This window comes from Oenanthe melanoleuca, chromosome 1 (assembly GCF_029582105.1).
Source record: "Oenanthe melanoleuca isolate GR-GAL-2019-014 chromosome 1, OMel1.0, whole genome shotgun sequence".
In the NCBI taxonomy this organism is placed as follows: Eukaryota; Metazoa; Chordata; class Aves; order Passeriformes; family Muscicapidae; genus Oenanthe; species Oenanthe melanoleuca.
In genome coordinates this window covers 83,051,632-83,068,813 of record NC_079333.1, presented here as the reverse complement: position 1 = coordinate 83,068,813, position 17,182 = coordinate 83,051,632, and the positions used below count along the sequence as shown (strand labels likewise).

The following is a 17,182-nucleotide window of genomic DNA, read 5'->3' as shown; positions in this document are numbered from 1 at the left end:
GTAAAATAAAGATGGTTCTTGAGGTTTTCTGAGCTTTTCTGACAAGAGAAGTTGTGGATGTCCCACCCCTGGCAGTGTTCAAGGCTAGGCTGGATGGGGCTTGATGTGTTCCCTGCCCATGGCAGGGAAGTTGGAGCTGGATGGTTTTAAAAGGTCCTTCCTACACAAATCATTCTGTGATTCTTAAATAATACAAGGTGCTTTCCAATTCTCTTTCATTAACTACGGTTTGGGGGACGATGTGACTTTCCTGAAGACCACCATAACTATCATGCCCTCCTTTCTGGCCCATAGCATCATCCTGGGTTCACTACCACCTTCCTGTGCCACAACACACAAGCTCTTTTATCCCCCACACTTTCTGTATCTTCTCAGAAACACAGCTTTCTTGCTCTTGCATCTCTTCTAACTAAATCCATTTACTAGCCTTTTCACTTGTGCTTAAACCAGCTCTCTTCAATGAATGTAGATATAAAAATAGCAAAAGTGCTGCAAGGCACCTACGGCACACGGTGCATTTCATAGGTTTCACTGTTTCCCCTCCTTCATTTTTTAAGCACTGTAAAAGGATTAAGCAGGCACTTTTATTTCTGAATATATGCATCAGTGTCAAGCAATTTCTACATTTAAGTCAATATATTCAGGTCCTTCTTGGCTAATCAAGTCTGACAGGCTTTTGTTTAAGAAAACTAAGATGTGTAGTACAATAATTCTGCTGCCTTGAGGATGCAAGAGACATCACACTGCTGACTGGTTAATATAATATGCACATTTACCAACTCAAACAATATTGTGTTGACATTGTTAAGTGGATATATTGCAGATCTCAGGATGGCATCATTCTCACTACAAGGAAGACAGGCAAATTTGTCACTTCTTGAATTAATTCAGAAGTATTCAGCAATAATTACAAATAACTGAACTTAATATGAGGAAAAAATAAGATACAAACTGATTAAGAGAGCTAGTTTCCCATGGCAGCACAAAATAAACAAAATCAATTGTCAAAAGACGAGATTTTTAATGAAGCCTTGATCCAGATATCTAACACAGCACATCAGCGATATTTATTACCCAGTAAAAGAACAGGGAGATAAAAAGGATTTAAGTCAGATCTCACAAATGTGCTACTGTCTATGCACCAAAGTATGCAGAGAGATCATGTTTCTCAGCATCACTTCCACCTTCCCATTGGACACTGCCTCAGCCTCCTGCCAGGTGGGAAGGGAGGCACCCAGCACTGCAGGAGCCACACAAACACACTGCACAATCCCCTTATTCCCAGCCCCAGCTGTAAAATAAAGGTTTCACTTCCTTTGCACATGGTCTTTGAAACCTCAGCATCAAACCAACGTCACTAACGAAGGGGAATTTACTTTTAAGCATCCAGGGAGAGGAAACCTACAGTGACAACCATCTCTTGGGTCCATCTTGTCAAAGCAATGCCAGAGGTGGCTGGTAGCAGGTCGGGTTGACCCAAACTGGCTTCAGGGCCAGCCTTATAGCTGACTTTCTTGCATCCATCTGCTGGCACAAGGTTGCCTTCCTGACTGGCTCTAGCAACTCTTCCATGAAGACACCAAAACCCTGATCACTGTTTTCCTTAGGCTTGCCCAAAGGACAGGAGAGGAACAGGGAAAACCGTTAGTTAAAACCAATGTCATATTTCTACATATAAAAATCTGCCTTCTAATTTAGTTCATGTGATTGTCAGATATTGTCATTTTTTGTCATCCACGACAAAATAGGCCTGACATAAAACACTGTTGTCCAATAAACAGCAGGTACAGATCTATATTTCTGAACTTACAGATGAATATCCAGATACTCCTTAGTTCAGTATGGTATTACCAACTTTCTTGCACATGTCAGATGAAAAGCTTATTTCCAAGGAGCAAACTGTTAGCCAGAAAACAAGGCAAGAACTATTCAAAGAAATGTCAGACATGCCAAAACAGAATTTTGACAGAGCCCATACTGCCTCAAATTACTGCATTTCCCAAAATGGGCATTTACTATGCAAACAACACTAAAAAAAACCACAAAGAAAATACAGTGTCAATATCCTGGCTCCTTATCTGGTTTTAGGGTGCAATAATGATGGTCTCATAATGGAACCTGACATCTCCAAACTGGAAGTCCATGCAGTAAAGCATGATTTACCAGGAGGGGGCAATGCAACTACACATGCAGTCCATCTATACCAACAAATTCAGGCCCTTGTTCATACAGTGAAATGCTCAGGATAGATACAGATCCTTTAATTTTAAATTCCTAAAATATTATTACTGTGTCTCATATTCAGAAGAAGACTGATGATACCTATATTAATTATTTCTTTCACAAAGAATTAGGTAGCCTGGTATCAGCTTAGGAAGAGAATTGGCAAGATTAATAGAGATTTTTGCTTTGTCCACACTGGAGATAAACCAGAAGTAGAACTTCTTACTCAGTACCAATCCAAGCTGCAAGCAATTCAAATTAAGTAGATAAGAATAAGCTCCCCTTCTGTGAAAGAAATAAAGCCCTGGCAAAAATTGCCTGCAGGCACACCTACATTAGCATCTTGGTTCAGATCAGGAGTGCTCTTTTGAAGTGAATCATCCAAACATCTCCACTTATCCAGTTTTGTTTCGTATTTTGAAGATGTCTTGGAGTGCCAACCACACCTTTTGGATCAAATTAAAAAGGCTGATGCACTCCAACCACAAGCAGGCACAGAGTCTAGACCTCAGTGAGTCCAAAGGAATTCCTCCTGTCTTTAAACACATGAAGTCTTCAGGTCCTCAGCACTTTAATTATTGTGCTTCATGATCTGCTTCTACAGGACTGTACTACTTGCCCGTGTAGCTATAACCTACCACTTCAAAAACATCCATCTTAGGTTCTCATAACCAGGGACAGAGACACCATTTAGTGAAGCTATCCTGAACTGTGGAGGTCCACAGAGGATGGGATTCCACCACAGCCAATTCTGAATTTCCTGAGCCAGACTCAGGTTTGCAAAGTACAAATTCAAATGCCTTCTCATACCCAGCAGTTGCCTCCATGTTGCTAAACAGAATCACAGAATCACATTAAACCAGCCAGGAACAGCTCAGATTTCTTGTTTAAACTATCTAAACACCTACATAGTTGCTAGTCTTTATATGTCTTTTAAAAGAGGGTTGGGGGTAGGACAAAATCCCCTTCCCAATATTCTCAAGTAATTTTCTGTAGTTTGATCAGATATCACTTTCACCTCCTCAGTAGCACAAAAACTACAAGGTTCCTGCAACAACAACTTTTAGAAGTCACCTATATGCCTTTTAAAAAGTAATCTTTTCTCTAATACTGCTGAGAATTACAGTTTTTGGCAGATGTCCTAAACACCGTTCCTGTTACAGTCTCGGTCAAAACCGTCTAGGCTCTGTGCCAGCATTGTAAGAACAAGCCCTCAATTTTAATTTAGGAAGTGGGGAGGGGGGGAAGTATATGCAACTTGCTCAGGAAGATTATCTAATGCATAAAATTCTACCAAAGAATATTAAATAGGTACATGCATACATACTTTACACAAGCAAAAATTACAAGAAAGCAAGTCTGGTAAAAATATCAACGAATTTATGAACGCCCTGAGCTTCAATGCCTGACACTAATCTTGACTCCCATTACCAAGGGAGTCTTCATTGTTTACTGGCTTCATCAAAATAGGGGGGTGAGTTAAGGACAAAGTGACAGCATTTAAATATTTTGGCCTTCAATTGTGTCACAACACTGATGTTTATCTAAATTTGTGTCTACCACCCTTCCCCCATCTGAAAGATCTTGTTTTGGCTGCTGTTTTGTTAAAAATCACTTGGGATCCTATGTTTTTCCAACACAAGATCCAATTAACTAAGTAGGGGTTTTTTTTGAAAGCTAAATGTGAGTCATTTATTTAATGCACTTGATGAACAATATGCCCACACCATCACCTGCAAAAGGAAACTTTTGTAACTCACCATTCCTATTTATGCCTCCAAGGGAACCAGGCAGAGGTTACAGACCCATACAAGGCAAAAAGCTTTGATCTTACAAATTTTACATGTTTTACCGTGCAATCTTATTCAGTAATACAATCTACATTACATGCTGTCTTGGGGTTGTGGAAGCTGTCAGTTTTATTTTGGATTTTAAAAAGTAGACTAATTAAACATAACTTTCAGGTAACTGCTTTTTCTTTCTACTTGCTCATTCAGTTGTAACTGCAACATCCTCAAAAAGTTGAACCTATGCAGGGAAAATGGTGCATTGTTTTGTTCCCACTACTAGCAGCAGCAGCTCCTTTATTTTAAAAAGAAAATCCAGATTTTAAGAGTTGCACTGATTACTAAAGTTAAATGACCTAGATAATTTAATTGTAATCCTCTTCCTCAACAAAAAATACTGCCTGCAGAATCTTAGAGATTAAAGGAGCATTTAAAAGAAATCATTGACTCCCGTATTAAGAAAAATTTGAGTGGTTAAGCAATAGCTCAACTTTTGCCCACCTTTAACAATACTGATGTTTTATTTCACATTTATTTTTAGTATCTTTTATTACTTACTCCCCCTACAAACAGTCTAAAAGCAGTTGGAAGTGCTATGAGGTTTATCTTGGCATTCTCTGAAGGTTGGGGAAGAAACAGAAGAGAAATGGGGTTTATATGCCTTCCCCCCATCCCTCCTTATGGATTCACGTGTGGCTGAATCTTAGCTACCAATCCCTCCTTATAGCAGCACTAAACTGATTTGCACTTTGGAAAAGAGGGATAAGGAGCATAATGTGACCTGGAAAGGTATTTGGAACTTTGTATTACTTGTTATGCAAACAGGTCATGGGATGCAAATCAACATTTGGTCCTGGTTGCATCCTCATTAAATGTTACCAGGATTTGGAAAACCAGACTGGGTGTAGTTTTTCCATCACTGCTAAGTGAAAGGTTGAAACAGACTCAAGCAAGAGGTCATTTAAGGACAACTGGAATTTGACCCTGCACTTCCTGAAGAGCCAGAGGATTGGTTTCACTTCAACTCTCTGTCATACCCAGCTCTGGCCTGAAGAGCTGTTTTGAAACCCTCCTACCTCTGAAGCTCACACTGCATATTCCATCTACACATATATGTATAAATGCATAGGGGATCTTAGGAGGTAAGAAGTATGAGAGAACAATATTGTCCACATTTATTCACTTCCTTATATCTTCCATTACTGTATAGAAATTGCATACTTAGAGTATCACGAAAGTATGATTTACATATTTGTAATTCTTGCAGATTTATAATTTTAACACTCATTTACAAAACATATTTATAGATCTACCTTTAAAGGCCACTTCCAATCCAAATCATTCTATTATTTTATGATCTAGGTGGCTTTTAGTCATTAAGCTACTGTGCAGGAGAGAGTAATATATTAAAAAACAGGCTTCTATCTACCACGAAAGAGTGCCAAACACAGATGTTTGAGAAAGCCTTAGAGGGAAATATGAAAAATGTTATGGTCCTCAAAAAAGTACTCTCGAAAAGTACACCTGGGAATAATTTATGTCTCCTCTTCTCTACACCTACCTAAGCCTAGACAGAGACCAAGAAACAGCCAAAAAACACCTTCAAACAACCCAGCTCTGGCTCCTGTTGTCTTCACAGGAGCTGCTGGATATTCAAATGCTTTGGAAGATATCTTACATTCAAGTAGCCAAGCACAGATTTAAGTTCTTTGCTCTACTTTTGCAGGTGGATTTTCACATAATGTTTTCTTCCCTGAGATAACCTGAGGCTACAAGGAATTCTTTTTAAATGGGTGCAGGAATGGGAAACAAAAGGGGGAGAGGGGCTTCTGCCCCCAAACTCCAGTCTCCTGTTTCTACCTCTTCTAGCCGCCTCCTCTGCTCCTTCTGCTGCTCGATGCGTTTCTGCCTCTCTGCCAGCAGCTGCCTCTTGTACTCCTCCTGCTCACGGAGCTGCTGCTCCTGCAGCAGCTGCTGTCTCCGAAGGGCCTCGGAACGTTCCTTGTTTTCCTGCTGCAGCCTCAGGAAATCACGTCGGAGGGTTGATTCTCCAGGCACATTGACAATGGAACTGCAACAAGAGGAAGTTAAAGCCTTCTGGATGATAAAGCCTGATGGGCCATTAAATACCTTTGCCAAAGCAGGGGAACATTAATAAAATATATCTTGATGTTAAAGTTTAATCTCATTTCTTTCAGAGCAAAGACACTGGATGTATGTCAAACACACGCTCTCAGTGGAAGGTGTGAAATGAGGCCAAGCAAAGTAAGGACAAATCCTAACATTGTGGAGACCCTGATCAATCATATTTGCCATAAATCTCCCTCCATCCAGAGTCTGTTGGCTCTAAGCCATAGGAAGTGAAGCTTTCAAACCTTTAACAGTCACAGCATAGGTATTCAAACCCTATGAGTGGTTTGTACATCCACTTAATAAGAGAGAAATTTAGCATGCTGGTTTATAATCACAGACCTTCAGACTTGGCACGGACTGCCCAAAGCAATCCCAAAAGCAATTACCTTGGCTCTCCTTCTTGTTCAGGCACTTCCTCCTCTTCTTCCTCACTTCCACTATATTCATACTCCGTCTCATCTAACAGGAAAGAAACAAAGGCCTGGATAGTACTTTAATTTTAGGGCAGTGGTGAGTTGCAGTAGCACCTCAGTAAACCAGCTCCTGTCCCCTTCAATGAGAAGATCTATCACAGACCCTAGAACTCATTCCATATATATAAGTTCATCTTCCTAGCAGCACAGTGGTTTGGAGAAGACTTCCAGCAAATTCCCTGAACAAGACCAGGTTTGACATGCAAGACAAGACACCTGGAGAACTTCAGCAACACCTGAAGAAGGAGAAAAGGCTGCCCAAAACATTTGCTTCACAGCTCTTGTGATGGGTTATTTCCTGTGGGTCTGATTTATGGCATCAATCCAGGAAATAAACCTCCACAGATTAAAGAAGGGAAAGGCATATATGCCAATATACTCCTAAATACTCTTTAATGCTTGTATGGAAGAGCCAGTGGCCAACAAGTGAGTAAATTTAATGTATCAGAAAATACAGCACTTTAAATTGATACTTTGTCTGTAAAGGACAGGACAAAACAAAGCCTTCTGATAGTCAAACTATGAATTTAAAAAGAACTTTTTAAGGATTTGGGCTATAGGAGCTTCTCTTAGGGTGGGTATTTAGACTGCAAAGCAAGACAAAAATATGCATTTTTGACAAGTTGTAAAGACTTGATTTTTAGAAGTTGCATACCTTTCTCTCCTCTCTTCTTCCTGGTCCTGTCTATATGGTCCTTAAGCTGAATTCGGACTTGCCTTTCATTTGGCTGGTCACGTATAAAGGGATGTTTCAACAGTTGTTCTGTAGAAGGTCGCTGCATGTAATTCTTCACTAGACAACCTTCTATAAAGCTGAAAAACTTTTTCGACCTGAGAAAGCAGGAAGGAAAAAAACAAAGCAAAAGATGAGAGCTAAAACTCAACTGAAACATTTTTCCTGTTCTTCCTCAAATTCATTTCCTCAAAGAGCATCATGCCCCAGAGGACAGTACAAGTGCTGCCTGTAAGTGTACCTCCTAAACAGATCTGAGTGTGTTCTAGCTGACACTAGCTGGGGGGACACAGGGTGACATGAACACATTTGGAGCACTCAGGCACAGCCTCACAGTAACGTGCAGAGGCAGAACTGCTCTGAAAGTCAGGATCCATGAGTGAGGTAACCCAGCCCAGCTGCTTCTGGATCAGAGCTGGATAGAATCCAGCCTGCTTGGAGCAGAGGCAGGGCAGCTCTGGTGTGCCTCCACCTACCCATGCTACAGACAGCCATACCCAAAGTCAGGAGAACTATGTCTGCCATTCTCCTGACACAAGCACCTTTTGCATGCACCTGGGCTCACAGAGTCAGATTTGACAGAATTACATTATTTTAGATTTTGTTTTTTCACCTTAAGAGTCACACACAGAAAAAAATTATAGAACAATAGGTGGATTTTGGTCAGTGCTGTCTGTTCAACAAAAGCACTTTGGGTCAAATTCTCCCTGACACTATTTAAGAGCATGAACAAAACTAAACCCCTCCTGCACACAGCAGAAAGTAACAGGGTACAGGAGTTAGCTAAGCTGCACCACCACCTTCTGAAATTTGCACTTCATTTGAACCCTTGAAAGGGGATCTCTCCAGAAAGAGCTCACCAAACAAGCCACCTGCCAAAATCCAATAGTGGAAATACTCAAAAAGTGCAATGAGGCACTGGAACAAGTTGCCCAGAGTAGTTGTGGATGCCCCATTCCTGGAAGCACTCAAGGCCAGGTTGGATGGATTTCTGAGCTACCTGAACTGATGGATGTCATTCCTGTCCATAGCAGGGTTTGGAACTAGATGTTCTTTAAGACCCCTTCCAACCTAAGGCATCCTGTGATGATTCTACAACTTTGTCATCATTTGGCCTACCTTCTCATAACCTGCCACTGAGCACACTATCAAAACAGCTGAGTGACAGCAGCACTGCCTTGGGCCAGAGCTGCTTTTTAATTAATAGGTGCTCTCAACCTGCTCCAGTGCTTGGAGAGCAAACATCCTCACTACATGGTTAAGAGTAAAAACAATTATTTCCATCCATCAGTTCACTTCCCTACTACAATTAAAAAAGTCTGAATCCAACATAATTTGGTTGTTCAGATTTTTTTATTCCTCACACCTTGAATGTTATTATTTCAGATAAAAAGGTTAATGAAAGGCTAATGCAAATGGCATATATGCATCTCTATTCCCTTAACACATGCAGAAGGCAAGTAAGAGAGAGCAATGCCTTGACAGCATACAAGTGCATAAATAAGTCAATCCAGGTAAAGACCAAGCTCAGCAAGCAAGCCAAGTTTATACTATGTTGATATTGAATACACAGTCAAATCACTTCATTATTGACAGGATCACAGCATCCCAGGATCACATTCAATCTACAAGAAATCTCTTTCTAGGGAGTATTTTTGCTTCATATGTGCCAGTTGTAACCAGTAACTGGGAGGAAATCCTCTGATACTAATGGATTCTTCTCAGCTGGCAAGAAGCAGGAACTCAATTCCAACCGTTTACAATAATTATAGTAAAAGCCTTCATTAGTTTTAATAGCTCCTTTCTATTTAGCAACTAGAACACCATAGTACTGTTCTGTTTCTGTGTTATGATACATCTGAGAAAACATACTGCATATTAAGAGTGCTGCAGGAGTTTATATTTTAAAACATGAATCCATTTGTCACCTTAATACAGATGCTGCTCTACAAAAAAAAAAAAAAAAAAAAACAAACAAAAAACACCACCACCTTGGTATTTATTTTCACACAATTTGAGATGGAATCTCTCTGGGACAAACAGAACTAAATAATGCATACATTTTTTTTTTTCATGCTCTGATTCAGATGCACGAAAGGTAACAGAGATTTTTGCTAACTTAAATTGCTTTACAATTCTGTGGAAGGGGTAACAAAACAGTATGCAATATGAGAAAACTTTGTGCTACACAAGACTACAAGCAAGATACAATTCATACATACCATTTCTTGGATTTTAACCGTGGGGGAGGGTTCCTGGGTATCAGAAAGAGTGCCCTCATGGGGTGCATGTCACAAAGTGCTGAAGGGAAGAAAACAAAACCACACAGAGACATACAGACACTGGTTTAGGTCCTCTGTGTGAATGCCATGACTTCAGCTTCCACAACCACTCCCACCATCCCAATCCGTGCAGCAGGTGCAGACAGCAACACAGCTAAACAGAATTAGCCCAAAATGATAACAGTTCCATAGCTCAATGGGCCAATGGCAGCCCAAAGAGAAAAAGAGACTGAACCTCCAGAATCAGCCAAGATGGGAACATCTGAGCATGGCCCTCCTCCAGCCCCATGTCATCTGACTTACTTTCCAGTCAATAAAATACTGGGAGACAATGATGGTGGAAGGGAACAACATGAATTACTGTTCCATACAATCCTCCCTCTACCTGCCCTTCTCTCCCATTATGGAGGGTGTTGCATTTTCACTCTCTAGACCTGGGTATTTTCTTTACTTCAAGGCATGACAGTTTTGAAGCCTAGGAGGGTCTGTATCACACAAAAGATTGTCTGCAGAACTGAAATGCAAACCCATAACTTTTGCCCAAAGAAGTCCTGTTTGTTTCAGTGGACATTTAGTGGGAGTCCAGGATCAGTGTTGGACAGCTTTTCCTCCTATTCCATAGCAAAGCAACATGGCAGAGCCAACACAGGGAAACAAAGCAGAAGGGAGAGAGGCAGCCCAAGACAGGTCTCTAGGGACAATGTTTTAACCATCCTCCTATGTTTGATCTCTTACACCCTCAGTCTCAGCCTGAGCTATCACTGTAGGATGAGGTGACATTTACCGCACAAGAGAAATTCAGGAGAAACAGACTGATGTGAAGAGAAATCTGCCTTCAAAAATAAGGGGCCACAATCTTGGCAAAACAGTCCCTCAGATCCCTATGGATTCCTGCAGACCACCAAACACAGAGATGGACTCTTCAGCTGCTGGTGGAAGAGGAGGTAGGGCCCAGAGGACAAGAGCTGTTCAGCATTCACAGAGCATCTTTGCTTACTTCTAAAATGCCACTCTTGTGCTTTTACACAAAGGGGGCCAAGCTCTGCTTTTGTTTAGAAATGAACAAAATATTATTGTCCAATTCTAGGCTTACAAAATCCACAGCTTTTTAACTGAAAGCCATAGAGGCAACCCAATGTGCTGAACAAGAAGGTATGGCAAAAAGGAGGCAGTTCACTTAAAATACAGTGCTGGCTGAAGTGCCCTGGGAGCAGCTCTCACTTGGACATTCATGCAAACGTGCAATTAGGAAGGAAAAAGGAAACAATCTCAAACTATCAAGCCTCCTAAAACATGAATCAACACATGACCATTGTGATTTGATTTTTAAATCTTACATTAAAGTCAGTAAGAATAACAACAAAATCAGGCAGCAGCTACAACAAAATGACCAATTTTTAGGTGGAAAATACCAATACTTTACTTCAACATGATTATTTCAAAGATATTTCAAACTGGGCTGTGTTGTGGTGGTAGACTTTTATATGCAAAAAAATTAACTTGCTCTTCGGTACCTTAGGACCTTATTTTTTAAATACAGAGCTCCAGCTGATGGTGAGGGTAAGTACATTTGCAAGATCAATAAGGACTTTCATAATAATTATTATTAGAAGTCAGAACACCATGCCTAATTTCTTTTCTTTTCAAAGGTTTCTGTCCTTCTCACATATCTGCTGTTTGCCTTTATATTCTGAAAAAACTACATGAAAGGAAAAGAACCTATTAAAAAGTTGGGCAATTTTGTTTCCAGGTTTTCCTCTTAAATCCAGACTAACTGATTGTCATCCCTGCTTGAGAATACCTAAGTTCAATGCTTTGTCCTGAAGAAGGATTTACAGCCTAAGCCGTGTCACCGCTAAGGAAGATTAACACCACCCACTGATGAGTGGAAACAAAAGGAGAAGCAATGTTAGCATTATCCAGACTGACAGAAAGCCAACACAGAAATAGTTGCTACAAATGCTTTTTTCATTAAGATCTGTTTCCTCAAGGCCCCACTGACCCTCTCCCCAGCTGAGTTCTCAGTATTCCAGGCCAGTCCATAGTCAAAGTGGGACACACAACTCCAAAACACAATATACTACCCATAGGAAGGAAGTCAGACCTTGATTAGTTTCCAAATATTCCTGCTATAGAAATTAAATTACTGCAGTCTGCACTGTAGTGTTCAAACACAACCCTATCTTTATCAAAAGCACTGCTATTTATGGGATTTCATATTTATAGAGCAGGCAAAACCAAAGAGAACAGAAATATCATGGGGATACTTTCAGAAACCTCAAAACTGGGCTCAGATTACAAGCAGCATGGCCCAAGTGTATGTTTCAGCCTTAAGGAGCCCTCTGGAGAAGCACAGGTATCACTTACGGGGAGCTCCTTCTGCCATCTCTATGGCCGTAATGCCGCACGACCAAAGGTCACTCTGCAGAAAAAGAGACACACCAGATGTTAGTAGGTGGATTCACCCATTCACACAGTGAAAGACTACTATTTAGAGAGGCCCTGTAGGTGAGGCTGTAACCAAATACCACAGCTATTTAAATAATATAAGCCTCTGTTATCTTGTAACTGTACCATAAAATCCTACTTTTCACATAATACAGATGTACATGCAGAAACACAAGTATTCTTATTGAGTGAGCAAACAATCCTTTCCAATAGCACATAAAAATATATTCACATTATGACAATGGGAAATACATTTGCCAGAAATCTAAGCCTATGAAACAACAGAATTTTCAATATTCCCTTGTCAACAAAGAACTGAACAAGAGCATTCCCAGGGTGTGTAGAGATGCAGCTATAAAAGCAAAAGCTCAGCTCAAATTTAAAGTGGCCACACTTGTCAAAAACTACAAGAAAGAGTCTTCAGATGTGTAAACAAACAAGCAAGAACAAAAGGAACATACAGGCCCACTGAAAGGAGAGGTGAATTAGTCAGCACTGAAAAGGCAGAGGCTCCCAAAACTGACACCTCTGTCTTTACCACAGGCATTACTTACAGCCAAAGCCAACATTCCTCCCCTAACATCTAAGCTTTGCTTAAAACACTACAGAACAAGAGTCCTTCAGTGGCAGCCATTCAAGGTACCACCTCTGGCCAGCACCTCTGACTTGGGAGAAACCAAACAAGAGCCAGGAAGATCAAACACAGGGAAGAGATGGAGGAGTCCTGGCAAGGAACCAACTCCAGAGACTGACACGGCTTAATGGGCAAAATATTGAAGGTGACTGCTGTGAAAGAGAGCTGCTCTTGAGCAAAGCAGTCTTCATTTCTGGTCACAATTGTGATTTTAAAAAAATTACTTAAAACTAAGGAGCAAATAAGCTCTTCATGCACTACAAGCAGAGAAGCATTTCTAAAGATCATATTTTCAGACTCAGCAAGGCACTCTTCTTAGTCAAATGCAGCCATTTAAGCTAAATTGCATATGCCCACAGAATCTTACAGAATCTTTCAAACACTAATTTTTTGTGAGAGACCACCCTACAGCTCCACCAGGAACAATGAACAGGTGTTTTCAGAGGCCAGAGGAGTTATTTTTCACATCACTGCTGCATTAACAAATATTGCAGGGAGTTTTTTTCTACCGTAATAAATCATTTAATAGCAAACCTTCCTTATTAATAACAACAACTCTATCTGGAAAGATATACAACATTAGGTTTAGTACAATGAGATGTTGAATGTAAAAAGCAATTAAATCAAGATAAATAGGATCAATCTTAGTCAAAATGTACAAAAACACCAATTCAAATAATATGGGTTTTTTGCAGAGATTTAGACACACACAAATATGCTGATAGCTAACACTATCAGTCTCAGCAAAGTGATATAATTGATATTCAGCTCTATAATTCATTGTAAGCCCTTAATCCCTGGCTTCCTGATATCCTTGTTACCCTTGGTTAAAGCTGGAACAATGCATTAGTCTAAGTAAAGATTTCTTTAAAACCGTATTTTTATTTCTTTTTTCCTTGTACTCTTGTTAAAGCTGAGAGGAACTTTCAAGATTACACTGTTTTCACTAGATATATTTAAATACATATACCTAGTATTCTTAAGGATAATGCAAATACCATCAAGCCAATTATGATTTTGCAGTCCTTAAATCCATGGTTTGCAGCAAGCTATGTAAAGAATGATCTTTGTTAAGAAATGTTGTGATTGATAAATTTTTATCCAAAAAAACACATATACATATCCTAAAATCAAAAATAGTTATAAGAGTTCCTTCTGTACTTCACTGGCTCTCCAGACAGTGGTTCTATTTAAGGCAAGGCCTGAAATGTATTGTTCTGGGTTAGCACTATAACTGGGACATAGTGTAACACAATTTTAGGTACAGTCATTATACAATTGAGAACACATGCATTTCCAGGTAAACTCTTTTCTGCCTTCTCTGAGCACCTACAGCACCCTGAAGTCCTGTATTTACATCTCAAAGCTATGATAATACAAGCAGCAGAAAATGTTAAAGGTCACAATTTGATAGTATCCTCACCTTGTACTTCAGTAATAAGAATGTAACTACACAAAATAGTTATTACTCTTACAAAGCATAAGAAGTCTCAAAACCTGCCACAGTTCACAGACATTTATACTGCAAGTGCATGTTTTGGGTATTTTCTTTGAACAGGACTCTTACTCTGTAATCATACGTAGCATCTGGATTCTCATCACAGGCAATAACTTCTGGAGCCATCCAGTATGGAGTCCCAATAAAAGTGTTTCTCCTGCCAACTGTCCTGTCCAGCTGAGCACTCACACCAAAATCCACTGTGGTGGGAAAAGAATAAAATGAAATAAGAGGGGAAAAATAACACAATGATTACTTTTGCAAAGTGATTTGAAAGTAAAGCCCTGTAGAAGTCCCACGTGGGAGGACCATGCTGAAGAGAAGTAAGAGGATTAATTCTGAGGCAGGTGAGCCCTCATGGCTCACACACAATGTGCTTGGGCACAAGTGTCAAGGGACACAGCAGCATACAATCTCCTCTCCTGTACCTCTCACTGGTCTGCCTGGACAGAAGGGAGAGCACAGCTGCAGAAGTACTGCCTGGGAGGCTGAGAAAAGGCTATTTATTCCCTTCCCACATGGTGAAACCAAGCACCTTTGCCTACTCAAAAACAGCCACTTCCCAAAGGTACCTCTCGTGCTATGGGAAAATCACAGGCATAAACACATCCCTTTCAGCTCACCACTTTTTCTGTTCTAAAATGGGACAGCAATAATAATCTGTTGTTCAGCAAGCTGGTCTCTGCTTTAATGCACAGAGCAGGAACATCAATGAGAGCAAAATATGAGGATTTTTCAGGAAGTGCTAACTTGCAGCACACATGCACACAGGCTGTGAAAGAGATGCCCATTTCATTACAAAGCAGTCACATTACAAAGGTGTTTTCTGCCTTTCATTTCACCCTGCTCAGACCACAGTGCTGTGTATCCTTCTCTACCAGTAACTGCATCTGCCCTAAGAGGGCTGTGTCAGCTTCACTGCATCCACCATCTGAGTGACACTGACAAACTGGTGGAGACAAGCTCAGTGGAAGCAATGGTTTGGAAGCTACTGTGCTCCATTTTGGACCGAATGAAGGAAAGCTCTCCCCAGAGCTGCCTCCTCCAGCAGCCAGGACAACTTCCCATGCCTCATGCTGCAGGAAGGTGTAATGCAAACCAGAAGGGATGTGGGCTGGGTGGGAGGCCTTCAGCATGGCTCTATATTTAACGAAAAAAAGGTGGCGAGTGTAGCATGATACAAACACAGAAGGTTGACATGTGCACTAACTGAAAGAGACAAATTAGAGAGGAAATCAAAAAAGAGTATGTCCACTTGGCAGGAGAGAAGAGCCCAGGGATGAGCACGATTTTCAGCAGGCATGCCAGAGCTGGAACTGTGTTTTGAATTCAATGCCACGCTCCCTTGAAAGTGCTGTCCAGATCATATTTTTGTGTCCAGAACCTGAACAGCAGGTGCTATTTTAATTAAAACCAAATACAAGAGAGACTCCTGACACTTCCCAAGTCCAGAATAAAGTGAATCAGAACAGACTCAAGTTACACACAGCTCAGTGGGGGAAACAAAATTATCCCTGCACTGATTCTGGCATGAAAACCAACATCTTCCAACCAAATTCAACAACAAACCGTGCTCTGTCCTCTCCAAGCAGGAGGAAATACATGCAGGCTGTCAATCCACATGGAACCACTGACAGAGTACTCATGCTATAAAACATATTGCAGGGCTCTTGAAGAATGAAACTAATTTGGGAACATCATAAAACTAAAGGCTGAAAAAATGAGGAAGTGGACATGTGTACCTACTTACCAAGTTTCACTTCTGCATTCTCTGTTAATAACACATTTTGCCCTTTGATATCCCTGTGAATCACATGATGGGCATGAAGATGTGCCAACCCCTGCATTAAGGAGAAGAGAGGAAGGAGAGGATGTGCAGAGTTAGGCTCTTGGCTCAGCAACAGACTACCCATACCCAGCAGCCCTAAAGGTCACAGCACTGTGCCTCCACCTCTTGCAACTGGGTGCACTGGGACCTGCAGCACACCACCCACACAGCTTTTGGTGATGGAGCAGAGACACAGGCCTCAGATCATGCATACACAGTACCTAAACACAGCCCAACATCTGCACTGTGCAAACACCTCCCAGCTGTCCTGTGAAGAAAGTTCAGCTCCCACAAAGTCCCTGTGCAATTGCATTCTAAATGACATCAGTGCTGGTGTATGCCACTGACTTCTCACATGCACAGGGTCACACTCAGAATTTAGCTGGGAAGGGAGGTGGAAGGAGAAAGGAGGCAGCATCCACGTGTATATATGCACCCCCGAGAAGGAGGTGGGGGTGATGGACTGACAGTCATGTTTGAGGGCAGGGGAGGACAGATGACAAAGACATGCTCTACTGCAAAACTGCAGTTCTCTTCTCTAGCCTCCATAAACATGAAGCCAGATAATTGTACCTTGGGAAAAAAAACGCAAAGGGAAAAAAACCAAAAAGCATAAGCGTTATACTTTCCAAAGGAAACAAAACCTCCTGGCATACGGTGCTTTCTGTTGAGACAGCACCTGGATACATGCCCCAAAGCATTAGCCATGTGGAGGGAGGGCTGAGAAAGACATATGTTGCATTTTACTCTCTAATGTAATTGGGAGAACAACAGGCAATCCACTTAGCAACTGCCTGTATTTTGGGCTCTCCTCAGTTTTCTGCTTGGAAAATTGTAGTCTCCAGTGGGATCATCTTGCCTGTTCATGTTGCCCTCATAGTCTTTTAATGTTTTGAGAAAAATAAAGAAATAGAACCTCTACAGCTGCAAGAGGTTAAGAGAGTAGTGGTTGCTGTAGAGAGAAGTATTTCTTAACACATGTTCTTCATTAACTGATCATTTACCAGTTTGCCTACATAACCATTGGGCTGTTTTTCTTTTCTAAAACAGTTAATGAGTGTGACAAAAAAACACCATCCACAGTTTCTCTTCCAAAAGACAAGCAGATCAAGTGAACAGCTGATGTCCCTGAGACCCTTCACT

General features: G+C 40.9%; 1 protein-coding gene across 9 annotated transcripts in view; it reads right to left on the bottom strand.

The window, feature by feature from the left end:
- Positions 1-17,182, bottom strand: part of MAP4K4 (mitogen-activated protein kinase kinase kinase kinase 4) — a 164,379-nt gene that overhangs the window by 38,121 nt on the left and 109,076 nt on the right. For all 9 annotated transcript variants that reach the window (XM_056485690.1, XM_056485705.1, XM_056485746.1 and 6 more), the window contains exons 6-12: positions 15,962-16,052; positions 14,281-14,411; positions 11,999-12,053; positions 9,572-9,650; positions 7,272-7,447; positions 6,530-6,602; positions 5,871-6,081 (exon numbers count right to left, since the gene is read on the bottom strand). In XM_056485690.1, the coding sequence (XP_056341665.1) occupies positions 5,871-6,081; positions 6,530-6,602; positions 7,272-7,447; positions 9,572-9,650; positions 11,999-12,053; positions 14,281-14,411; positions 15,962-16,052 (816 nt within the window). The remainder of the gene's footprint in view (positions 1-5,870; positions 6,082-6,529; positions 6,603-7,271; positions 7,448-9,571; positions 9,651-11,998; positions 12,054-14,280; positions 14,412-15,961; positions 16,053-17,182) is intronic.